This window comes from Euwallacea fornicatus, chromosome 3 (assembly GCF_040115645.1).
Source record: "Euwallacea fornicatus isolate EFF26 chromosome 3, ASM4011564v1, whole genome shotgun sequence".
Classification (NCBI taxonomy): domain Eukaryota; kingdom Metazoa; phylum Arthropoda; class Insecta; order Coleoptera; family Curculionidae; genus Euwallacea; species Euwallacea fornicatus.
Window position 1 is genome coordinate 6,038,432 of NC_089543.1, and position 26,097 is coordinate 6,064,528.

General features: G+C 37.7%; 4 protein-coding genes across 13 annotated transcripts; 2 read left to right on the forward strand and 2 right to left on the reverse strand.

Annotated features, from left to right (window-relative positions):
- The first annotated feature begins 191 nt into the window (after positions 1-191).
- Positions 192-1,492, forward strand: SsRbeta (signal sequence receptor beta). Its single transcript, XM_066302458.1, has 3 exons — positions 192-369; positions 444-830; positions 999-1,492. Exons 2-3 carry the CDS (start codon positions 447-449, stop codon positions 1,197-1,199), a joined length of 585 nt encoding a protein of 194 aa, XP_066158555.1. The 5' UTR covers positions 192-369; positions 444-446; the 3' UTR covers positions 1,200-1,492.
- A 166-nt stretch (positions 1,493-1,658) lies between these two features.
- BNIP3 (BCL2 interacting protein 3) lies at positions 1,659-5,240 on the reverse strand. Of its 5 annotated transcripts, none has more exons than XM_066302461.1 (4): positions 5,112-5,240; positions 4,917-5,046; positions 3,068-3,345; positions 1,659-2,760 (listed from the first exon to the last, which is right to left on the reverse strand). In XM_066302461.1, the coding sequence occupies exons 2-4, from the start codon at positions 4,960-4,962 to the stop codon at positions 2,506-2,508; spliced, it is 579 nt and encodes a 192-aa protein (XP_066158558.1). In that variant the 5' UTR covers positions 4,963-5,046; positions 5,112-5,240; the 3' UTR covers positions 1,659-2,505. The 5 variants fall into 5 exon arrangements, with proteins under 5 accessions (XP_066158558.1, XP_066158560.1, XP_066158557.1 ...); XM_066302463.1 differs by having other exon boundaries at positions 3,068-3,333; positions 5,104-5,239; XM_066302460.1 differs by having other exon boundaries at positions 5,104-5,239.
- A 675-nt stretch (positions 5,241-5,915) lies between these two features.
- Kank (kank) lies at positions 5,916-21,177 on the reverse strand. Of its 3 annotated transcripts, none has more exons than XM_066302446.1 (10): positions 20,890-21,177; positions 14,830-14,913; positions 13,870-14,087; positions 12,250-12,433; positions 10,097-10,281; positions 8,842-10,037; positions 7,674-7,877; positions 7,170-7,617; positions 6,919-7,119; positions 5,916-6,860 (listed from the first exon to the last, which is right to left on the reverse strand). In XM_066302446.1, exons 2-10 carry the CDS (start codon positions 14,882-14,884, stop codon positions 6,666-6,668), a joined length of 2,886 nt encoding a protein of 961 aa, XP_066158543.1. In that variant the 5' UTR covers positions 14,885-14,913; positions 20,890-21,177; the 3' UTR covers positions 5,916-6,665. The 3 variants fall into 3 exon arrangements, with proteins under 3 accessions (XP_066158543.1, XP_066158544.1, XP_066158545.1); XM_066302447.1 differs by lacking the exon at positions 20,890-21,177 and adding an exon at positions 16,067-16,086; XM_066302448.1 differs by lacking the exons at positions 14,830-14,913; positions 20,890-21,177 and adding an exon at positions 14,556-14,681.
- On the forward strand, positions 19,878-25,989 carry cd (cardinal). Of its 4 annotated transcripts, none has more exons than XM_066302452.1 (8): positions 19,878-20,248; positions 23,190-23,511; positions 23,559-23,782; positions 24,056-24,382; positions 24,432-24,653; positions 24,707-24,904; positions 24,956-25,481; positions 25,543-25,988. In XM_066302452.1, the coding sequence occupies exons 2-8, from the start codon at positions 23,234-23,236 to the stop codon at positions 25,922-25,924; spliced, it is 2,157 nt and encodes a 718-aa protein (XP_066158549.1). In that variant the 5' UTR covers positions 19,878-20,248; positions 23,190-23,233; the 3' UTR covers positions 25,925-25,988. The 4 variants fall into 4 exon arrangements, with proteins under 4 accessions (XP_066158549.1, XP_066158547.1, XP_066158546.1 ...); XM_066302450.1 differs by lacking the exon at positions 19,878-20,248 and adding an exon at positions 22,400-23,075 and having other exon boundaries at positions 23,128-23,511; positions 23,565-23,782; positions 25,543-25,989; XM_066302449.1 differs by lacking the exon at positions 19,878-20,248 and adding an exon at positions 22,403-23,075 and having other exon boundaries at positions 23,128-23,511.
- Positions 25,990-26,097: the final 108 nt, after the last annotated feature.

A 26,097-nucleotide genomic window follows, 5' to 3' on the forward strand; every position in this document is an offset into this window, starting at 1 on the left:
TAATGTATTCGTCACAATATATACTTCTTCTTGAAATTTGTATTAAATCTGACAACATATTGCATCAATTTAATTTATTAGGTCAAGATATATACATACTTTACATTATTATACTAACTCTATTTGTTCTACTTACTCTCAAGAACAATAGCCGAAAGCGCTTTTACGCTGACGACACACACGTTAACAATTTTCGTCACGTCAGAACCGCTACGCGTCCACGCACATCCATTGGAAAGTCGAGCGACACAAATCGCCAGTGAAAATATGAATTAAAAGTATTTTGATTCGTGGCGGTTTTGTGTCTAGTTAAACCTCTTGCGTTCAGTTACATATTTCTGACTGAAACTTAACTCTAAAATCACATAGGTAAGTGAAAAACTGACTAATTAATTTTGTACCAAGTAGACTCGTGTCAGTGTTAACAATTTGGATCTTTTCAGAAAATGCTCAATAAACTCACAATTTTGCTGGCCCTGCTTGCCTTAGGATTTTGTAATGAAGAGAAAACCGGCGATTTGCAAGGTGCCAGACTTCTGGTATCAAAACAAATTTTGAACAGGTATCTTGTACAAGGACGAGATATTGAAGTTCGATATACATTACACAATATTGGAAAAGTTCCTGCTGTTAATGTGCAGCTAACAGATAGGGGATTCAATTCTGATGCTTTTGAAATTGTTGGAGGACATTTGACTTCAAAATTCTCTAGAATTCCACCAGAATCAAACTTCACACATTTAGTAGTGGTTCGACCTAACAAATATGGATATTTTAACTTCACCAGCTCAGAAGTCAGCTACAAAGTTTCTGATGCTGCCGATGCCAAGGTAAGCACTCTACCTTCTAGTACTGATGGTAATATTCAATATGAAAAAAACACTTGGTTTTTTATTAGTATTCTTATGACATATGTTGTAGTTAAGGCCACACTAAATATTTTATCAGTGCCTTTAAATTCCATAAGTTCACTTGTCAATTTCAATTTTCATTTATAGACGCAGATTGCCTTCAGCAGTGAACCAGGTGAAGGAGGAATTGTGGCTTACCGTGATTTTGACAAAAAATTTTCCGCGCATTATTGGGATTGGCTCGCTTTTGCCCTTATGACCTCTCCATCCTTGGTCATTCCTTTAGTGCTTTGGTACAACAGCAACAACACTTACGAAAAACTTAACAAGGCGGCCAAAAAACATTAGTATATTATTAAACATTGTGTGAGAGGATAATTTATTTTTGTTATCTACTGTGTGTAAATAAGATCATTGTCGACTCATTAATGGGTATTGTTTCAAAGAAACATCCACCATGTCGTGTTGTCGTTGTCGAGATTGATACTTTTCCTTTGATTCATTTCATTCTACTTTTTGTTATAAGTTTAAATTTTGTCAGTTGTGTTTAGAATAGAACAAATGAGCTATTTGTGCTGAGAGGGGTATGGATACGAACGTTAGTAGTTAGTACCTAACTAATAAAGAGATTTCTTAATATATCACATGGTTTTATTTATCTCTCCTAAGTTATTTATTGTTCGTCAGCCCAGTCTCCATATTTAGGATAAATACCTAAAACTCGTTGAAGATTATGCTAGCGAAGATGTTATCAATTGAAGAAAAAAATTTGCCAAGGTATCAGAAACAATAATAATGCACACCCCGTGTCAGTTACAAAATTTATTAGTTAACATGTAATTTAAATTACAAAACTATAGTTAACCTAAGAATATGATTATTCATAGCTCTGAAGAGAACATAGAGATCAAGCTACATGCCAACAGTAAGACAAAAATTCACCATGTTCTGCCTGATAATAATTTATCTATAACATCTCTATGTACATTTCAGATAATATATATATATATATATACACACATATATATATTTATATATTATTTTCCACTCTGGTTAGTACTCTATCTTAGAATAATCGTGCATTTAATATTTAAATAAATTGTTATAACATTCAATTGTAATACAGACCTAAAGTAATCGATCGTAACAAGTTAATCAATAATTCCTATACAGAAATTATGTTCCATTTTATAAAATCGAGAGTAAACTTGAAATGAAACAGCTCCGTAAAAACGAAAATTATGTAAACAAATTGAATGTGTGTTTTATAGTATTCCTAGCCAATTAGATAGAAAAAATTTCCAGTCTCATTCAGTCATTCTTCTGATGTCCCAAAGCTATTTAAAAACGATAGGAAAACACCGACTCAAAAATATTAATGTGAAAGTGACACGCCTTGTTGATACAGACATCCATATCAAAATCCATCAAGACTTTTATCAACATTCAACACTGTTGCAGATCCACCTTGCAGTACTGATATCAAGTCTAATCTACACTCATCAAAACGTTAAGTTTAGATTTAACAATAATCCATATAATATACATCTACATCCTGATACATGTTAGTAATGGAAGGAATGTTACTTTGCACATTTCAAAAACATTACTTCGGCATTTAATTTCTTAGCATTGGGCATCTTTCAAATTCAATCTAACGAACCTTTATGGCTGGAACAGAGAAGTACAATCCGTAGCGATTAAGAAAAACGCCAACTCCGGTTCCAAACAGAAGCGAAAAGAGATTAGTGAGAAACATGATGCAGATTCCTCTTTTAGAAAAAAGGGGAGTGTTCCCTATTCTTGCGTAACGAAGACTGAACATGTCATATTTGTGCGGCGCTCTGAAGCTCCATGGCTTTGACGGCATACTGTCTGGACGGCTGCTCCAGTCAAAGGGAAGGAAATCCTGTAAACAACGATGAGCTATTAGACTACCGCGGTGAAATTATATTAGGCATGTCGGCAGAAAGCATCAAATGTTCTGCAAGAAATATGGGTCCCAATCCAATTAGAATTCAAAGTCACTTATTTTATTCTTAAAAATTGTATGACGCCAATCACGTAGCCAAAACAATGAATCGGTCTGGCGTGATTGCCACAGTTCAATTAGTTGGATTTTGAGCGACTGGCCTTACACCAGTTTTTTTTTTATATACCATCCCCGTTTCCCACCTGAATAGCCGATGTTTCTTAAAATAATCTTTCACCATTACCTCCTTAGATTCTGAATTTACATAGTAGGACTGCCATTCAAGATTTAGAGCTGTTCCTTGTACCACTGGGCTGTTGGGTGGCGACTTGGGGCTGCCCCTGGGAGAACCTCTTCGAGAACTGGCCAACGAATCTCTACATGAAGACTGATTGGACTCCTGAGCCTCTTTGAGTAAACGCAAATAGTCCTCAACAGTCAACTGTTGAGTGATGGATGCAGGGGTTCCCCCTCCATGGGAAGCTGCTCCGCTGACTTCCACCCAGGACTCTAAAAGGGATGCTAAATTTGATTGAATGTTAATTTCAATACTTTTATTTTGTATGTTTGTGTGTATATACAGGGTGCAACATATTATCACAGAGACAGTTTAAGGGAGCCACAACACTCTGCAGAATAATAAAAAAATGCTAATAGATCCATGATCAAAAACGCATTATTTTCAACATACTGGGTGGCAAACATTCACATTCTTTCTCATATTTTGCATTTTTCTTAGGTGTATATTAAAAATGGTACTTTTTTGAGCATGGGTTTATTAGTATTTGTTTATTATTTTACCGCGACTATTGCTCCCTAAAATATTTTCATGACACTCTGTGTTATTAAGGTAGATGTGGAGTCATCAAGAAGCAGAATTTTGTTACAGGGTTAAATCATTTTTCTTTATGGCGAAAACACCAAAAAACCTTTATAAATGTATGGAAATATCCACTGCCTTTATTTATTTATAATTACTTTTTTTGTAAATTGATGAATGTAAATGAAATCCTCTTTATTTTTTATTGAAAATAAATTTTTCAGATATGATGTAGGATTCATTATGAAGTATCATTAATACTTCATTTACAACAACTACCTAGATCATTTAGAACGCCTTCAAAAGTTCCAAATTTTTGTTCTCCTATTATGTTGTAGGTGTTGCTGCTTAGTAATACAAATTGAAATTTTCTAGTTGATCTACAAGTTGTTGATGCCCTAAAGTGACCCCTTTATCTCCTGTTGTGCAGTTCCCTGTATGACAAAGAGAGCCGATAGTACAGATTAAAATAGCTGATAAAAACAAAAGATAATCTCTTCTTGTAAAGTATAATTTGACTTTATAGTAATTGAGAAAAATTACATAGAGAAAGTGATTTCCTGCCCCTACATGCGAGAATCAGATATCAGATGTTAGATATTATTTGTATGTGGAATTCTGAGAAACATCAAAACAACACTGGTGCTATTTGTATAAATCCTGCAAGTAAATAATAGTAAATTTGGAAAATATAGTGTCCCATGGGTTTTATACTTAAACAACTAAAAAATATTCAGTTATGTTTTCCTCAGTGGATATACTTTGCAGAGTAGCTGCTTGGTTCCAGAGTTTGCCTTGATTTAACTTACACTCTTTGACTTAAGCCACTATTTTGAATCTATGATTTATCAATAACTTAAAAAAATCTTGATATTATTGCAGGATTAAAGTGATGACAATATTTAACAAATAAACCATAGAAACACAAATCAGTGGCACTGCCCCCCATTGTATGGCAGTGTTAACAGCTTATCTTCTCCTACCATTATACTAGTATTACATAGAACCTGATGTATTCTCATAGAAAATACATGGTAGTCGCTATATTTTCACAGAGAATACATTGCATTCAATTACTGTATTTCCACAGAAATCATCTTTGATTAAAGCGTTAAAGTATAATTGCTGAATAAAGAAATATCACGGTTCAATGACATGCAAGGATAATTCTTTATGCACGTTTTAAAAATATCTCCGACGTCTTTATTATAAAAATAAATAGACAATAAAAATATGGAGGTAAACAGCAGTTTAGCAACATGTATGTACGTACCTCCTAAAACGTCATCGTTTCCTGAGCTAGATTTCGAGGATGACATGTTGAGAGGATAGCAAATTCGCGGCACCAAAATGGAATAAATTCCAATTATCACAACGATTCAACCGCAGATTCCAACTTCTCTCTGAAATTCGATTTTATAAATTACAATGGATGTATTTATATCTACGTGACGACAAACAAGTATACTTCTCTCTCATCAATGAAACTCTGCGACTCTTGCGGACTTACGCCGAAGTAAAATTGACGTCGGCTCTGACACATGACCGTATCGCCTGCGCAGAATGGTCGCCATTGATCGATGGGCGATGCTTCCTAGAACTGAGCACGGAATCGATATGTTTTTGAAATTGTGGAGCAGACTTAGTGCAAGTGAGTGCGTGATCCACATGAGCTATAATGTTTTTCGTGACTTCTTAACGCCTTATTTATTATTAGTCAACATCCAGCAACCTTCGATATTCGAAGTTTTTTGTGACGAGAAAATATCGATTTTTTATTCCGTTGTAGAACTTTCTAGTGATCTTTTATCTTGCCGAAATATCAGTTTCTATACGTTAATTCAAAGTTCCTGATACCAGTTTTGCTGCCCCTTAAAATAAAGAAAATATTTTTCTTTGGATGGAAAGAGACGCGACCTTTTAATTCCGAAAATAGATTGTAACGTGTTACTTGTAATACCTCAGCTATAAACTGAACCCTTTAGTTGTTAGGCAGTAAAAAGTTTTGCGCTCAGAGGCAATTTGATAGATACTCAATAGAAACAGTTTTTTTTATTGCTTAGGTAGATCTCGACGACAGGGACCTTTTAGGACTGGAAGACTGCGGTTCATTTTCGGACCTCGGCAGCTGGACTTCCTTTGTAGAAAAAGGGATTTAAAGCTTATTTCAGTCACCCCTCTATCTAGGATTTTACACAGGCGAATTCGCTCAGCAAAATTATTACGCAAATTACTGAAGGGCAAGTCCTTATTACAATAAAAACGCCTAAGATCTCTTTCAAACTCTACTTTTTTCTGTGGAAAAGGGGGTAAAAGAATCAACTAATCTAATTACATATTGTTGGCAACAGTTACAATTGTCTTAACTTACCGTAATGGAATGTTAATTTTTACACATGTAAATTGCAGTAAAAGTTCCATTGTCAAACGATTAGTTCGGGTTGATGAGATTATAAAGTATAAGTAGGGGCTAAAAGTTCGGGTTACGGTGTGTAAAACCACTTATTATGAACCTCACGTACATTCCTCTAAGACTGACGCACACAAAAATGCACATAAAAGAGAAATAGGGAGCTAAAATGTAATAGAAACATGAATATCAACAAAAAACATTTCGTTGAACAGTAGGTAACAATGGTTTCTCACATCAATAAAATCCGTATATAAAATATTAACAAAGGTATGAATATAAACTTGCAACATCTTGGCTGCCTTTAAGTACATTTAAGTCGTTAAAAGTATATTTACAAAATAGATTTCATTTTGTGATACAGGGAGCCCATATAAAGTCGGGTTTTGGCGGATGATACCAATAAATCAACCGCGGACTAAGTGTTGTAGTTCCAAGAAGTTTCCGTGGAAACGCAATTTAAATCCACTATAGACAGCTACACAGAAAAATAGTAGCAAACAAGTAACTTCTATACTGCGGGCTGCTGTAGAAATGCTTGGCCATGGCAATTTATACTGGCAACTGAGCATGTAGACAGCATCGATACTCGTCAGGAGATGAAGAAAAACGTTACTTCTTTGGATCTGTTAAGGCACGATGACTACTTCTAATGGGAAGTGGAGATGATGTTTTTGGGCTGTTCGAGTTAATCTTCTTTAATTTAGCGGGTTGCAATTTTTGAATATTGCGCTCGTGAGCATAAAGCAAGACCCCTATATGGCGATGACTAGCTTCCATGGCTATTTTCAGTGCTGTACTCCCATCCTAAAGAAACGTTCATCGCACTGACATCATCAGGCAAAGAAGTGTTTAGTGTACTTACCACATCAGTGATGCTGGAATCGCAGTCTGGTTGGGAAAGAAAGTGTTTAACGATTTCTATATGTCCGTGCTCCGCCGCGCACATCAGGGCAGTGCTTCCATCTTCGTCTTGGATGTTAATGTCCGCACCGGCCTCCAGAAGCATTTTCACCATGTCTAAACGACCATGACTCACAGCCAACATTAAAGCAGTTTGTCCGTGCTAAGATTTTACAATTATATATGACCTTTGACTAGAAAACCTTCAGTTACCTGCGCAGCTCTAATATTAACGTCTGCCAACTGGAACAGTCTTTTGACGACGTTTGCATGGGTCTGGCTTTTGACTTCCGCAAGGGACACCAACATAACGCTGGTATATCCAGCTTTATTGGGCTTATTTATATCGCAAACTTTGGAATCTAGCAGAATTGACACGACGTCGAAATTACCATGGGACACTGCGTAATGCATGGCGGTGTTTCCGCTGATATCAGTCATGTTGACGACGTATTCCAAGAGCACTGAGGACATATCTTCAAAGGCGTCTAGATAGTCTTCGACATCTAAAGGATTGGCGGTAACAAGGCTGGAAATCTTGAACCATTCTTGCTGCACTATGTTTATAGCACTGTGGTTCTTCACCGCTTTGCTAGGACTTTTCTGCAAAGCATCGTTGAGCACTTTCAAAGCACCCTGCATCTCTTTGCTGGGGGTCGCTCTAGGAATTCGTATATTATTCTCCATTCGGCGCAATTTATATCCAAATTTACTTACTTTTTTCGATTCTGAGAAGGGGTCTGGAAGATCGTGGATTCAGAGACTGGCAGTGTTCTTTCCTGAGTAAGGATTTTTTGCGATTGAGATTTTGAACTAAAAGCGCTTCCAGGGACATCAAGCTTAAGGTTCTGCTTCACTTTGTCGAACGGGCTAACTGATTCTGTTGATACTGCTTTGGGCGTTAGATCTAAGCCTGATAGTCTAGATCATAAATCGACAGTTTAGTCACTAAAGAACCGGAAAATTTCATCACGAAATATTAAATATTCACTAGCACACGCACACATTTTCCCATATAAATAATTACTAACAAAAACGCATATATGCTCATGTACATATGAGTACACGTACATGCTCACGTATGGTTATATGTACACATTTCACATATCTAGACTTTACCTAGTTAAAAGGATATGTTGGTGCATATAAGAACGCTGGGCATTGCGGTTTTGCTTAGAGGCTAACATTCGTAAGAGAGCTTGGAAATGTTTCAAGCCATAGCAACGAAAAAAGCGCAAAATAGCGTTTTGCCGAAGAAACCAAAAATAAGATTCTGCCACTGAAAGAAGCTTGCACTCATCAATAAATGATGTTGCTTCGCGCTTGCGCTGATGGTATAACTCTTCATCGCATGTCCCCATTTTACCAGGGTTGAGGAGAAAGTTGTCGAATCGATCAAAGATTTTTGTGTGCTAAAATAGACTGAGATACAAGAAATGGAACAGTGAATATTACGAAAAAAGTAACAACCGAAAAAAAATATACATATATAGTCTGTGATAGACAACCCACGACTGACGCTATACAGAGTATTTCAGGTTGCATGATGAAGATTCATCAATTAGCAGGAAAACGTATTTTAATGCAGGTTCCGGAGTGAGTGATTTAAGAGCTTTCAGAAAATATGCAACTGTAATAAAATGTGCGTTTTTAAACAACCACTCTTAAGAAGGGTTTTTCTTAGCAGGAAGTGGCAGACGTCGCTACCATGAATCTGGTACGTATAGATGGCTCGCCAAATGTGGATAAGTGCGTATAGAGTATGAACGATGAGAGCAGAGTCGTCGAGAGACAGTCAAAGCCTCCAGTTAGTGTCTGATTCTGAACTCATTCACACAATCCCTTAACCCTACTTCAGTTAATGCTAATAAAAATTTCAACTTACTTTTCCGGGTAAACTGGAGATTTATCCGTAGGAGACGTCGCATACACTTTTGTGTATGTGTCCTGACGTCTGAATTTGCGCGCTTCGACCGGTGTCGTTGGTATAGGAATTCTGCTTGGCGTAGGGCTTGGAGGCGTCTCCCTCCTACTCTCAATATCTTTACTAGTAAACCTTTCAAACGCCTTTTCCTCGGAGGTTTCTTTTTCTTCTGCAAAAGCGTGTGGCGACGAAGCCCTATCGACTGTCTCGGGTCTCTTGCGCTCAGATTCTGGCTGATTCAGGTCTTTGGTATTTGTATATTTCGAGATTGTGTTTCTTTCGTATTGAACACTTTTCTCAGCGCTTTTGATTTCGTGCTGTGCATACTTTGATCGGGTATCTACTTCTACTTGCGTAGACTTATCACTCTTGAATAATTGACACACATCACACTGTGAGGCGACACTTCGACTCCTCTTCTCAAGTTCTAGCTTCCCATCTAAATGGAACGATTTGCTCTTATGGCCTAAGGAAGCTAAAGACACCGAATGCCCATCTGACACAGTGTCAGTTTTTTTATTAAAAGTGTTGCATTTATCACAGATTGTTTCGTCTATTGTGTTGTTTGAACTTCCCACAGTGACTGACTCTACGATTTTTTGAACGCCCACGTCCCTTCTCGAGACCTTTGCGGCCTCTGTTTGGGTGGAGCTTTCGAAGGTGACTTTTTTAGGTTCAAGAACTGAGGCTTGGATGCCCAAAGAGACCTTCTTGGGCTCGTTAAGGGAGATCTGTATTCCCATATCCCGCTTTTCTTTACCCAAAAACGTCTGAGTGCCCTTGGTGACGCATATTTTTGGACTGGCGAGGGGCTGCGCGTTCAAGAACTTCGCTTTCTCGGGCAGCCACTTGTCGGCGAATTCGGACGTTATCGTTGATACATCCCTCGTGTTGGGGTATTGATGGCCCACTCCGATATTCCGAGTCAAGACTCCGCACATAACTCCACAGTCTTTCCTGGGCAAAGGGGACGGAGATGGCTCTTTCTTTAGGACCTCCTCGTTCCCGGGATAGGTAAAGCTGTGCGAACGCTTAATATCGAATTCCGAAGGGACGTTAGTATAGTTGCCATTTAAGCTGTGCAATTTATTACTTTCACTTGACTTTAGCTCGTGAAGCAATCTACGATTCTCCACACGCAAGTGTGCCAATTCGTCCTAAAACGAACATTATTATGTCTCCTTACGATCTATGTAAAGACTTGACGGAAAATTACCTGTAATTCCGGTATAAGTTTCACCTGGAACTCCAGCTGTTTCATCCGATCGAGGCTCAAAGCTAGAGCTTCCCTGATATTCTGCAGTGCGGATGGACTGAGGCCGCATGACTCGATACTGACCATGTCAAACTCCGGTTTCAGGGACCCATCTTGATTGCTTGACAACGCCGGCGACGCAGTAACTGTAACGGGGAAGCAAAGGGGAGTTACGAACTCTTTTTGAAACCTTTGTACGCATAATAGCAGATCCGTGTAAAAAGTTTTCATGGACGAGACGCAATTAAATTCGTGGAGACCGTTGTTATCTAAATATGAATGCGTTCCCAATACATCGGCGTAGATAACGCGATCGATTATCAGAATTAGTTGTAACAATGTCGAACAGAAAAACCACGCACACACGTGGAACACTCTTTTAAACTCGAATTTATTGTTCGCCATGAAATATCGAGTTCACGTAAACCGCCAGGTAAAAATGAAACGTGCAACCATGGGTCGAAAGTAGAAATAAGAATAAAATTGTTCTGAATAAAAGCGGTCATGGTTGGTTAAGCAACATAAGTTTAAAAGTTCATGCCCCGATGACTACTTGCTTCCTACAAAACCGTTTTTGTTTTAACGGCAAATGGCGGAGACCATCAACTTCCAGCTGAACGTAGGTGTTGGTTCACTTCGATCAATTTTTTTCATCAAATATTGTCAAGTCAGTAACAGAGTGTCCCAGATACATCGGAGCAAATTTGCATGACGCGCTAGCGGAGGAAAGAATAGACCGATCTGGCTAGACTTCCTGTATACAAGAGCTGCTTGTTTGTACTCTACAGGGGCTTCGGAGTATTTTTTGGCCGTAAAATTGCTCCTGGGGGGGCTTTTGGGAACGATAAATTCATCAGCGTCTTCTTCTGCTAGATCGGACTTTGTATACCCACGAGTTCAAAAGTACACAATAAAATCTAACGGATTTAAGTCGGAACTTTCCGGCGGCCATCTTCTGCAAGACACAAATGGGAGATTTCGAACCCCCTAATGCTCGCTTGCACCGTTGTTTCTGAGGCACCCTGCAGATGGACGTGAAGTTCGATAAACTTTTTGTAACACATCGTTACTTAGTAATGGCCATTTTACGTGCTTTTCGCTATTTTTATTTGACACAATAAGCACCGACATTAATACTTACGAGCAAAAACTTCCGGCAACAATGACCAACTATAGCAATTCCCGGCAATTACTCCAGCTATAATAAAGGGCGCTCATTAAAAAAAAATCTCGTGTATGTGTGAATATCACAGGTATCTCTTGGATAAATTCGTCTCTTACCAGTTTTTCAGTAAGATGATTGACGGCAAACAGTAAATGACTTAATCAACGCCCTACGTTTACAGTCCACCGCGTACTATTTGGTCTTTTTATTGATTGCTCGTCAGTAACGCATACAATACAAACAATATTTCATCGATCAGTTCAAATCGCGAGTCGTACAGGGTGGCCAGTTAATCGGAATTAGGTCAACATTTTGATTTTTTGGCGAAATACCTGCCTGGCCCGATCTGGGGGCGGGCAAAAGGGGCAAGCACCCGGGGCGATAAGTTTTGAGGGTAAAAAATTGGGAGTCACAAAGTGAATCAATAAATTCTAGACCTCAGCGATTACATGAAAACCTCAATAAATCAGTCGAATGAAATTGTAAGGGCTGCAGAGACGGGTTTCAGCCAGAACGGCGAAAACGCTGGATCCGGCCCTGACCTCTGCAAATAATTCTGTTTTTTTTTTTTTATTTAGACAGTCTCGGAAAGGTTGATCATCCCAAAAGTTTCTTAAGTAAAAATTTTCAAAACTAGGGGAGGAGAATGTTTTTTTTTCTTAGCGACAGTTCATTTAGGTCTTTTATTTTTTTAGCTTTCCAGCTTCTTGCGCTCTGTCATTGCCTCTTCGACCAAATTGATACTTTGATCAGCTAGTGACCCCTTGATCCTCTTTTGCTCGGCCGGGCAAGTGCACGGCGATCAAAAAAACTACAATTCACGTAAAATCCCTCGTTTGCGAAAATTTTATCGATGCCAGCCGGCATCGATCGGTGATCGATGGGGCCTCAAGAAATATTTTATCACATTCGCAGTCTTTCATCGCATGCTGCATTACAAATTACTAACCTGAGACTGCAGTCACATCCGGCAAATTATTCGATAACTGATGATTCTTAGATCTCTGTAACGCCCGCTCGAAGTCTGATACAGCATTATCAAATCCCTCATTAAAGCGAAAATGTTGCACTTCCTGGGGTTTCTGAACTGGCTTTTGAACTGGTTTTGGTGATGTTTCTGGCACGTAACTCAGCTGGAATTAAAAACTTTAGTGAGTTTTCCGAAGTAGAGACGCGTGGAGAGTCTGAGATTCATAGAAATTCTTGAAAAATACTCGGAGAAGGTCGTCCGCTATTGCAATCAGCTCGATTCAATATTGAACGAACATAAATTATATTATTACGAAACATTTAGCTTTCAAGGAAGTGCACATTCATGTAAATCATTTAGTAATCCCCATAATTAAGGCCATAAACAGAGCCTCTTGGAATTAAAGCCTTTGGCGAGGCTCAGTGGGTTACGTACGTGCGTAATGAAAAAAGCGGAATATCTTTTAATCAGGGCCAGCAAATCTGGCACCCTGGACGAAAGTTTTGACCACCGTTCCCCTTTCTCCAAAAAAACCGCCAACCAGGAAAGTCCGCCGCCCTGGCTAGTCGCCCAATCTCGCCCGGTATTGTATTGAGCTATGTGATTTTTTTTACCTTTTATGTTAATCAAACACGTTTCTATTTACTATTTATAGGATATGACTCGAATAATTTGCTTTGCAGTATTCTCTAATTAGATACTTGCGTCACTTGCATTGTGGTTTTATGAAGTGACGAAAATAATTATCCTGTTTGTCGTGAATTTTAAAGAAAATCCTTTTTTCAATAAGTTCAATTTTCTTTGGATTTTGACCATTTCAAAAAGTTCTCAAAAGTTACTGCGCTGTTACGCTCTCAGAGGAAGCACCACCCTGCGGGTTCATATTTCTTCCAATAACTTCGACCCACATTTCGTCCTTCAGTACAACTTCCTGCGTGCTGCATAAATTTAACTTGAAACCTGCACGAACTTGACGAAAATAGTAAGAATCCTTGCGTCACAGGAAATTACATACAGAATCCAAAAATGTAGCACTTCTAATTAGGAGAGCGTTAAGTGAATTATAATTCTTTGAATATAATTAATGATAAGCAGTGTCCCCTGCCTACAGTCACAGCTATTAGCTAATTGCCCTTGTTAACTAGTCAGCTTAGTGTTAATCAAAATCGTGTAAAAACCCACATTTCCATATCTATATTATAATAATGATGTAAACAGTTAAGTTCCAAGATTCTTGTAACTGGATCATGTTTGGGCTGAGCAAGATAACTTTTATGAGCCTTGCAAGTTTTTCATCTACATTTTTTCACAATTATAATTAATATTCAATGATTTATTGATTGATTAGTATTGATGCGAATGTAGCCGTAAGAGAGTTTAACGTTATGAACAATAGAGATTTACGGGATTTTTAGGCTTATCAGTAAAGAACGATCTTATCTTCGCCCATCAATAGATATTAGCAAGGCAAATAGGGTCAGAACATTTACTTATGCACAATAAAACTTTTCCAGTTCAAAGGGAACGAATAATAAATTTCCATTAGTCAAACTTCGTCCTATTGAGAAAGTTTAACGCCTTTTAAAGTCATAAGCTCACCTTGGCATGTCCATCATTTAGACTACTTAGAACTGGTGTAGACAATCCAAGTAATACTTCCATACTGTGTCTTTGCTTGCGACGATCTTTCCTGCGTTTGATAGATCCCGTGCGAGCCTTATCCTCTTTGCTGATCGATTCGCAATATCGAACGAAATCCAAATCGATGTGGTACCCATAAGGGCAACAGGTACACTCATCGTACCAACAAATGTACCCTGGAACGAGAAAACTATATCAAGCCAAAACATGGTTATCGCGTTTTTTTGTAAATGATTATTTCTGTTTTTTATCTTCTTTTTCTGTCTTTCTCTTTATCTTTTTTCCTGTCCTTTTTTTGTTATTTGTCTTATCTAATTTCGCAACATCAATAAAATTAAAAAATTGCTATTTAATAATCTTCCGATGGTGACATGTTGGCTTACAAATCAGCGTTGGAAGATCAATATGGGTTCATTTTGCCTAACATTTCTGCCTACGTACGTTAGCGCGGATAAGGTTATTAGGTTGCAGTTGACTAAAAATTGTTTTTACCTTTTATCGTATGATAAAAATGAACCATGCTGTAATATAAAATTGAAGGCCAATGCAAAATGTCGACATTAACCTGTACAGCCATAAACACCTAATTGCGCCTAATGTAACTCTATTCCTTATACAAGGAGTATATATTCCAAAATACCTACCCAGGAAGTCGGTAATGTACTCCTCATAATGCATATTAATTTTTTATTTATTCCTCTTACTGCTCACCATTAAATCAAAAACCTAAAATGTTTCGCGTGCTCACTTTCTCACTATTTGCCACCTACATGCTGCCTGTTAGCTATTCTAATCTCGAGATAAAAAGCGTATCAGTAAGCATTGGAATTTAGATTTTCTATTATATTACCGTGATAACCACATAAAAAAAATGTTTTTTCACTGTTCTCATCTTTTGGCCCAAAACAAGCCACTTACCATTGTCCAAACTCCGTATTGGTGAGACGTTTGGCCTGTACTTTGAGTAAGACATTTTGAGGACTCAGTTGGGATTGGATTGGTCTGAAACAGAAATTTACTCCGTAGAAGTGGACTTTTTAGATATTAAATTAATTTATATTAACTGAAATAATTTGAGAAATAGCAATATAAAAGGTAGAGTGGGAGTGGGTGGAAATTAGCATGAATATAATTGGGCCTGCACAATTACTGTGATATCGATTAAAGCGGAGTATAAATGATATTTCACGCTCAGCTTTCTAACAGAAAATATACATTCACTTTTTATTATGCGGAGGTTTGTTTTTAATGAATAGAAACAATCAATTCTACGAATCGACGAAGTGGCAAATTTTTTTTTAAGCGGAGCGCTGCCATGCATTAGTACCCTGTGACGTATTTTTTTCCGTAAGAGGTGTGTCACGCGCGGGCGCAACAGCCGGCGCCATAGATTAGTGCCTCATCTGCCAAAAAGGCAGGACACACTTTCAGCCACTTTTAAATTTCTTCGTCCGAATTGACATAGGTACGATCCTGCAATGGAGCCTGACGTCTAATTTTTACTCTGAAATATGTAAGCGGGGAAGATTATGAATTGAGAAAAGTAGTATCGAGAGTGGTAATTTCATCGATACCACTTTCCACCATTACAAAATTTCGGCCACATCATCGTCATTATTAAAATAGTTTCGTTGATCCATCAAACTACTTTCTGGTCCTTAATTGAGCAGGAAGGTTCCTCCATTGGATCATCGCATAATTTCATGTTTTTTTTTTTGTAATTCTTTTTTGAAAATGTACATGTGCTGATAAAACGGCCAAACAAAAGTGTTTTGGGATCCGCATACGTATGGAGTCGCTAGACAAAATTGAAATTAGGTTGGATGAATCATGTGAGTATTTAGCCTCGCATGCTTTTATTGCGTACAATCGGAACGAAAGCTTGTTTGTCTTAATTTTAGAACCGTACTGGCTTTCATTAAAAGCGTTCCAACTGGCTACTCAAAATTGTTGTGATTAAAAAAAAATTAACTTCAATATATATATTTTTCCATTTTATATACTTTTTTACTTAATTAAATAATTTTGAGCGAAGCAAAGGCAAAAGTTTAGAAAAAATAAATGCTCTTCACAGTCATAAGAACATCAGCCACAGGCATAATCGACTTCACCTTTGAAGTCACCTTAAAATTTTCTGCATTTCTTGACCACCTACCTTCTTTTTACGGCCAATTAGAAGACTACTGCTTGAAAAAGGGACCTGACTAGATTCCCGGAAAGGATCTGCTTTAGTATACCTAAAGGCGAACTGAAGGTGGATAACAAATAATATGCGTTTGAACGAAACTCATTAGAAACATTGCCAAAATGCAATGCAGAATTCGAAAGAATCACGTCTATTCAAAGTGTATCTAAATTTAAAATCCTCATCTTTCAAGAAACCAAAGTGACACAAATAGACGCAAGGGCGTACGTTTTTAGTCGATTTTTGGAGAAAACTTTGCTGCAGATTGTATATTGAAATGCATGTGTCATTCAACTGAGACTATTTTCAGCTCATATAATGAGTAGGTCCGCTATGCTTCTTTAATAAAAGTTCCAGTCCGTGCAAATCTAAATTAGAGGATTCTCAAACGAATTTCCAGAAGGTACTATGTGACAACGGATACATGGATGCAGATGAAAATGGTATTTTTTTTTTTATTTTAACTCTCTTTAGGCGCGTTTTTATGACCCAAACATGGCTCTCCTTCGTTCTCATTTAAACTGCACGTGACCAAAAACAACGAAAAACGTATTTTTCATTTTACTTTTAATATGCAAAGTATTATATATATATTTTTTTGTGGATGAGCTGTACGCCCGGTGAAAATTTTAGAAAAAACAAAAAACTTTGAATATAAAGTCAGCCCGTGGCAGAGAAAAATTAAAATTAATTCATACAGGGGGTAACGAAAATACAAACTTTTTTTTACTACCCACGTGCCATTTTCAATATTTTCGCGCATTAAATAAAAGATTCCGCTTCAGTCGAAACGCGCCAAATTTTGTAGCAACTCTTAGTCCCAAAATAAGTGAAAATAGATCAAAGCGTTTAGCAATTGTTTCGAAGAAACGGTATTAGTTTGAGAACCTTAGCGCCCTGTAGCGGCAAAACGTAGCAACATTGGACATAAGTGAATCTACCTAGAACGAATTATTTTTGGTTACACACTTACATACCTTACACCGCATATCTCGCATCTTCGCATTGGAAAGCCGCCTATATCTCGGAATAACGTACAATACATATAACACAGCAAAATTTAAATTTCGTCCAATTTTAAAGAAAAAATTGATAGCGACTTTAACAAGCTGCCATTCTGCCGTTGACAAATACGTACTCAGTTTAAAAATGGCGCCCATGTAAACAAAACAAGCGCCGTCTTACTTCGTTTGACTCCGTCAGCTCTCGACTCTATTCGAGAGTACCTACATACAAACATTCATGGGACATTAAATTAGCAAATATCTCAAAAACGGCCAAGTTCAGAGGCTACTAATAGACATATAGTTTTTTATCTAGAATGTTAAACAGAATAATATGTTTTATTAACAGGAATACTGGAGTTGCGTAGAAAAAATTAGAGCTCTTTTGACTAGCCAAGACGGTTCCAGGTGGCGCTCCCTATTGGCTGTAATAAAACCGACAGAACTACGTTGCTTCCTACGTCTGAAAATCCCCGTACATCAAATTTCACTATAATAAGTGAGAAAACTATGAACACATGAAATAAAATTTAAAATAAAGCTTAAACTTTAACACCATGTATCTTTGTTATTATTGACTTTCGGAACACAACAATTGCACTAGATCTTAATATTCTGATGGCAGGAATCTGTCGTTAGCTCTTTGTCGCATTATTTTTTGGACAACCTGTATGTCGCCAGGTAAGTAAACAAATTCAGCCTTCGCTAATCTTCTGAACCGGTTCACTGAATAACCGGTAGACCCAAGAGGAAGAGGCCCTTCGATGGCCCAATGGGAATTTTCTTATGCTTTAATTGTTGCATTATTTAAAATTACTTTTAAACTTCCGAAGATCTTTAAAGTTCGTTAGCAATCTATAATTGTAATCTAAGAGTGCATATCACATATAAAATCGTTAATAAACATTCAAATTGAGGCTTAATCGCATGTTCTTCCATAATTATCTTCGCTCTGAAAAAATGAGTAATGGCATCCTGTTTAGTCATTGTGTGGTGAGCTGAAACAAAAAATTTGAACGCCAATGAACCCGACCTTCCCACAGGAACTTCTTTTACTTCGTTATGATGGCCCCTTGATTTCACATTCAGCCATCAATTAAGCCAAGGAAACGTGCCTTCTACGGGTAACCAGTAGTTCGTTGGTTGCATCTCATAATCGATCATGTTGCTTGTATTCATTTATAAAGATTCTCGATCAGTATCTGTCCTCGACGTTACAAAGGGCAAGGTGGCCCACCAGGGAACTCTTTTGTGCGAAAAAAATATATAATAAACCGATAATTGCCTCTACCTTCTATCGGGTATTTCTGTACCTTGGTACTCTTGAAGATTTGCCGTGATCTTAGCCACCTTACAAAATAAATTACTTTGGAGTAATTTGAAGAGAATAAGAATGTTGTAGTAAATTCTGGGGATTTGCCGATGATCTCATCAATGGTACCTATGAAGTCGCAGTCAGGCAATTTGATAAATGTTTGCACAGAGGTACCGCTGTTTCTCACAAACGTTGGGCGAGGGTAAGAACGCCTTTGCTCTATGCCTTAAGAATTTCTGGGGTGAGGTCTTGAGTCAAGTTTTCTCTCAAGAAGTGTTTCGTCGGGGAGAATAGGAACTGAATATACGATATGTATGGACATAGCCAGTTTTTCGTAATATTTATGGCTCGAAGGACCAATTTGGACTGGTGGAAGTCCTTTAAAGATCTCTCCTCCTGATTATAAGATTTTTTTTTTTTATTAAGTTAAGTGGGTGCCTGTTGACGAAACAAAAAACACTTACTAGACTGAGATTAAATCTGCCAAAACAACCTTATCAGTGCATAGAAAAACTCTCATGAATCAAATTATACTCCATAGAAATTAATGCGTAAAAGCGATGATACGGGCAAATATTAACATTGTTACTTGTATCTCTTAGCATGTCAATCAATATTAGACACCACTCACGATGTATACTGATCTGGTCAATTCGTTTATTGAATGCGAAACTAGTGAGTGATAAATCGATAGAGTAATAATTTTGAATCGCATTTTATACCGGTTCAATATACAGGGTGTTTTTTAATGGATGATAAAAATTGAATGGGTGAATCATGAGTTTATTTTAAGATAAAACCTTCATATAAAAGCATTCCTTCCGTTTTAAGTTGCAGGGTGTTGAGGTTCCATTTTTTTTTCGATTTTCATTCATTTCTCTGGGATTTATAAAGATAATTAAATCAAAATTGCTAGTAACAATCATTTTAGCATGATAAACAAACTGAAGTAACAATTAATTAAAATACTGTACTGGGCGTTATTTTTTGCGTGGTCGCTCTCAATATTTTACATCAGAACATTTTTTTACATTTTTGAATTTTATTTATTGAATTCATTTAATCCCTCATGCCTTTGATTGACTTTTTCGCCTCTTCAGTTATTGTTTTATTAGGAACAATTCAAGAGACATTTTCAAAAATATCAAACCGTGTTGCCTCCGATTGCCCCAAGGATATTGTAAAACGGCAAGGAGGTGAATTGTTGAAAAATTGCAAATGCTTGGCAAACTATTAGAAATACAACTGGAATTTTTCACAGGCTCCGGCAGTCCATGAAAAGACATAGGGGATTAAATGAAGTTAATGAATAAAATCTATAAATTTTATTAAAAAAGTTCTGATGTAAAATATTGAGAGCGACCACGAAAAATGTAACGACCTGTACAATATTTTAAATAATTGTTAATTCACTTTGTTTGTGATGCTGAAATGATTGTTGCTACGAATTTTGTGTTAATTTTCTTTACAAATAACAGAGAAACGAATGAAAATCCAAAAACAAATGGAACTTCAACACCCTGTAATTCAAAATAGAAGCAATTTAGGACATGTCTTTACATGAAGTTTCTATCTTAATATAAGCTCATAATTCCTTCATTTCATTCTTTATCCTCCATTAAGAAACACCCTGTAAATATTGAGTGTGTGCCCTCGCAAGTTTCAGCTAGATCTATCTGCTCCTGGAGCATCAATTTTTACATAATCCTCAAATCATCATATTTAGTCGTATTACACACAACGGTATTGTTTAGTTTCATCATGATATTGCAACAACTACACTTTTGATGGATTCAGCGCCTAACTAAGGGAAACTTGTTTGGTTCTTACAAGGTAAGTGGTATCGTGTGTTGTATCATATCTATGCGCTAGAGATATTGTTACACACCATTCATTCATATCATGGATGATCACGTAATATCGGATACCTACTACGTTCTTGTCATTAGTGTGGATTTAATCGTTATTGTATCTGATATTGAATTGCATAACTAAGGTCTGCCCGTGTAGGTTGTCGATGCTAATTGGGTCAAGAATCCACGCCCATGAGGAAGAGACATTTTTATGTTTTTTTTTTGGTTTGTTTTTTTTTATTTAGGATAAACATGGTTCAATAATTCGTAATTCCTCGACATTCATTTGCGGTTGGTACCAATTTTTTGGGAAATTTTAAGGAATTTTGACCAAAAACTTGACATAAAAACTCGTTTGAAAATGATAAATTTCAGTTCAACACATTTTTCTTTTACTTTTAATACATTTCCCATTAATTGTTTTGCTATATTTCGCGTATTTCACCACGTTAAACTGCCCTTCAGTTAATTTTTCGGTACTTTTCACACGCCAGTTAAGCGAAATGGTTAATGTCATTGAAACAGTACAATAACCTGCCACACGCATGCCGATTTAGGTCAACTAGCAACCTAGGACAACCGTTGAATAGTCGATTAACCCAACTTAGGACTAACGCCTACCAAATTCCAAAGAATCCAAGAGCAGCTGCGAATCTATTCGTAGTTAGTAGACAAAATCATTCTTCAGAGATCAAGCAAACCGCAGCACAAAAATCCACGACATGTCAACGCACACATACTCATTTTAACTTGAAATTGTACGTGATTTGGTAGTACCCACTGACGAAAACTATACGGCCGAGTCCACATATGCACATCACACATCTGCTTCGTTAGTTATTCAAAAATGACACCAAACGAGCAAGACAAACAAGTGTGCAACGAACTTCTAGTGGAGAGTAGGAGAGTACGACCGAGTACGAGTGTGGCGCTTGCGCTACGGTCGCACCACGCTACAGGTGATTTTCTCGGAAGATAAGTGGTGAAGATTCTGTGCTGAAATGCGATTGGGAAATCTTCTACGGTTTTGCGGGTCTGGGGGGGGGTGCGCAAAACTGTACGCGACACGCAATAAATTCGGTAGGGAAGTTTTTAGCTTTTACATGAAGACGAACGCGTGTCCCGTTATAAACTTGTCTATTGGAAAACGAAAATTCAGTGACTTTCGAAAGAATTCAGAATAACTGAAATTTTCAAATTTTCCGACAACCGTCATCAACTTTTCTTTTTCGTTATGGGTGTCGTCTGGGAAAATCGCAAGAGATGCTCGAAAGGCTCATCCTCCCCTTTCACAGTCCCGCGCGTCTTCTTAAATTCCGCACTTACCTTAAAACCTCCTGTTTCATGTTTTGGTTCTTAAAGTTGTGATGCGCTTTCTGCGCAGCTTGTTAATATCGACGGGTGCAGATTTATAAACAAGGTCTTTCATAGTTCCCCATAAACAATAATCTAATGGGGCCAGATCTGGTGAACGTGCCGGCCAAAGTATGTTTCCATTGTTTGCAATGACCCTACCGAGAAATATTTCATACAAATAATCAGCCACTCTCCAAGCGTTCATTTCTTCTGCTGTGTCCCTTGTCGGACTTCAAGATTTATTTTGAATCCAATAAAAAATTTTATGTTTGTCGGAATTTTTATGTTCGTTTTAAACAAATTCTGTATGTGGTTATGTGATCGTGAATTCGTGATCATTAAACTTGAGCGCTGGCATTAATTACCGAAAAGTCAAAGGCTTCATTTCATTTCCAATGTTCGTTTTTATTCTTTTGTAAACATCAGATGGAATTGTCACAGGGCTGTATTTTTAGCCGCTTAATTACTGCTCGAATGTTCATTAGCCTTTCAAGAGCGTGCAGCCTAATGACCTTTATATAATCTTTTAATTTTCTCACATTAACACTTTTTTTCCACTAAGTTTTTGTCAGAAATTGTAAAATCATTTCACCTCAATGGGATTAAATCGTTAAATATCTTCTTTGGCGGTCGTTTTCACGTTTCCACGAAAATCTACCAACGTCCAACCTGCGCTGGTGGCAAAAGAAAAGTGTAACAATGACCTTCGATAGAGATAAACAGACAGAACAGATCATCGATGACAACACAATTTTCAATTTATCAATCGTTGCGATGTGAATTGTTGAAGTTGGAAACTCGACCAGATGGCACGTTTAACAAAATCATGGGAAAATAACGTGATAATGATATTCAATCCGCCATTTATTTAGCAGAAAGACGTTTTCAACGTTCAGTCTAAAGGGAATGAAGTAAAATCAGTGTAATAGATGCAATAGATCTATATTTACACGACCTGTACACGGTGCCAACAACAACATAAATGGATACCTTAGCGACACGAAGAAAATTGATATTTAATACATCATTTGCCCCTTTTCAGCACCTTTTCGGCTTTTCGTAATTACTCCCGACGAGCTGAAACGACCCAATTTTGTTTTTCATTTCCGCAACATGTTTTTATCCGCAGGCACACCCTATATATGAAAATACAAAATTTCTCGTATTACCATCAACATATGCACTAAGGTTTCTGTCCACTTCAACGGTTTCAAGAGATTAATTATCGTCTAGTATGAGCCTTCAAGTCGTAGTTGTCTCTCCTAGATATCGTTCAGCATAAAAAAAAAAAAAATCCGAATTAATCAATGTTAAGGCATTTTTAAAATGTATCAACAGGAAGCTGGTGAACGCGTGAGACTTCTGGAGCCTAATCAGCCTCGATATATCCGGGGTAATCGACTCTTGGCAAAACGAAAACTTAAAGAAGTTTATCTTTGTTCTATTTTAATGTAAGATCGTATTTTTCACCAGTAGATATGTGCAATAATGTTAATTTTTCAGGTTAGTCATATTAATAGCTCTTGGTCTAACGATATCATACGCAGTAAATTTCTCTCCGGCAGATAACTCAAATGATACGCTTTCCTTAACCAACGAGAGTGACTCGATGCCTAGCGATGTCTTTACAGTGCTAATAGAAAATCATTGGCCGTTAGAAAACCAAGAAGGGCGGCACATGGAAAACACCATTGTAAATTTAAAAGATGCAGTTGCTATAGGACAAACATTTTTGAACCAGAGGGATGAAAAGGAAAAATACAGTCCATCCTTAGCGGTGGACAGTCCAAGTTTTAGGCATCAAATGGTTATGGGAACCAGTGCAAAGGCTAGAAATATGAGTAGGGAGGGATATATAATGGAGGGGGTTTCATATTTTGTTTATGGGTGAGTTTAAGCTTAATTTTAATGTGTAGTCTTCATTGATTTTTTAGGAATAGGAGCAGAAGTGAGGAAAATCGTAAATTATTGTGTTTAACGAATTACACCAACAGCAGCCTGAACAATATTTGTTCTCGTTTATCCCCAGAAGATGTTTGCGACCGCTTCTTTAAGTACAGATCATACAACGGCACTTGCAATAATCTCAAATTTTCCAACACCTTTGGGGTTGCTTATCGTCCCTACAGGCGAACCCTCCAACCTGATTATGCGGACGGTAAATATTTTTATTTTTTTTATGGAGGAACTTGTAGACGATCTCTCGACGTTTTTCCCAGTTTGTTTGTTTATGTTGTTTAATGAAAAGTATGGGAATTTAGCAATAATGGGGATGTTTTTTTACCACCACCACCATCATCATCATCATCATCAACATCATCATCATCATAATCATCATTATCATTAGTGTCATTACCATCATCACCTATAGAAGAAAGTTTCCATATAACAAAGTAGCTATTATCCAAGCTCTTCTTTATCCAATTTATAGGCATAAGCAAACCCCGAGCATCAAAAACGAGCGAACCTTTGCCTTCAGCTAGAACAGTAAGCTTGAAAGTTCACAGGCCTTACATGAAAAGTGACTCAAAATTTTCTGTGATGCTTGCTGTTTGGGGCCAGTTCCTGGACCACGACATAACAGCCACTGCCTTGAACCAGAAATTAAATGGAGACTCGATTTCCTGCTGCCAGAAGGGCACCAATATATCGCCGGAGTGCTTTCCTGTGGTGTTAGATCCAAACGATCCATTCACCGAGTTTAACGTCACTTGCATGGAGTTTGTTAGATCAGCTCCGGCTCCGCAATGCTGCTTAGGTAGAAAATGCTCGATAATTCGATTTATGTAAACATGTATGATTCATAGGTGCAAGAGAGCAAATGAATCAAGCATCTGCATTTATTGATGGTTCGGTTATTTATGGAAACGATGAAAGTTTGGTGCAATCTCTCCGCACCATGAATGCAGGCCAGTTGAAAATGCATGTCACTAGTGATAAAAGGTCTCTACTGCCTGTGTCTCATGATATGAATGATGGATGCAATAGGCTTGAAGAGCAGAAAAAGGGAAGATACTGCTTCTTAACTGGTCAGGATGTCAAGCTTAAACTCACCCGTAGAACTAAGAAATTACGTTTTTAGGTGACTCTAGAGCCAATGAAAATTTGCATTTAACTAGCATGCACTTGATATGGGCAAGACAGCATAACAATATAGCCAGAGGCCTTTTTGCCATCAACCCTCACTGGACTGATGAGACGCTCTTCCAGGAAAGTAGGAAAGTCATAGCAGCCCAAATGCAACACATAACGTACAGAGAGTTTCTGCCTTTGTTAATTAGTTAAGTATAAAAGCTACATCTGACCTCAAAGTTCATTAATGAAATTTCAGATAATAGTTTGTTAAAAGCACATGAGATGCTGCCCTATTCAAATGGCTATTTCCACAAGTATAACGAGAGCCTAGATGCAAGCATTGCGAACGAATTCGCGGCCGCAGCATTTCGATTTGCACACACCTTAATCCCCGCATTGGTCAAGTTTTTAGCTGAGGATCATTCGAGTGTCCAATTTATCCAGATGCGTAAAATGCTCTTTGATCCTTTCAAGCTATATAAAGGGGGTCAGCTGGAGGGGTTTTTAAAGGGGGCCATTAACACTAGCATAGAAGCTTCGGATACTTATTTCTCCAACGAGATCAAGGCTCATTTGTTCCAGAGGAATGATACGTACGATGCATCAACGCAAAAATGTGGCCTCGACTTGGTCTCCTTAAATATTCAACGAGGGAGAGATCATGGCTTATCAGGCTATATACATTTTAAGGAGCACTGTGGATTCAACAAAACGAAGAGTTTTGAGGACTTGAGAGGTATAATGGGTCACGTCTCGTTGCAAAGCATTAAAGATACGTATAGGTAAGCTGATGAGCCTTGAATTTACTCTATTTGTAATTTACCTACATTTCGTCTTCTACAGGCACATTGAGGCCATTGATTTATACACTGGCGCACTGAGCGAAAAGCCCTTAAATGGATCTCTCCTAGGTCCAACGCTAACGTGCTTAATTTTAGATCAGTTCATAAGACTAAAATTCGGAGATCGATACTGGTACGAAAACCCATACGTCTTCGATCAGCACCAGTTGCAGGAAATTCGTAAGACCAGCTTGGCATTGATCATTTGTAATAATGCGGATACCCTGGATGCCATACAGCCTCGGGTCATGGAAGGGTGGAGGAAGGAGAACTCGAACGTGCCTTGTGCAAAAATTCCCCAATTAAATTTGGATTATTGGAGGGAACCGCTACCCACTTTGCGCCTGCATACGGACCACTTCGGCGTCAATGTTATTACTTAGATTTTACTAATGTGTTAGATGCAATAAGTAATAAAGCACGAGTATTTACATTGATTGAGATGCGTGATGAAGTAATCGGGCTGAAACTCGGGTTTAATTAAGAAAATAAAAAGGAAAAGCTACTAACTAATTACAGCAATTTGACTGTGTATGAAGCGTACCGTTAAGGAAAC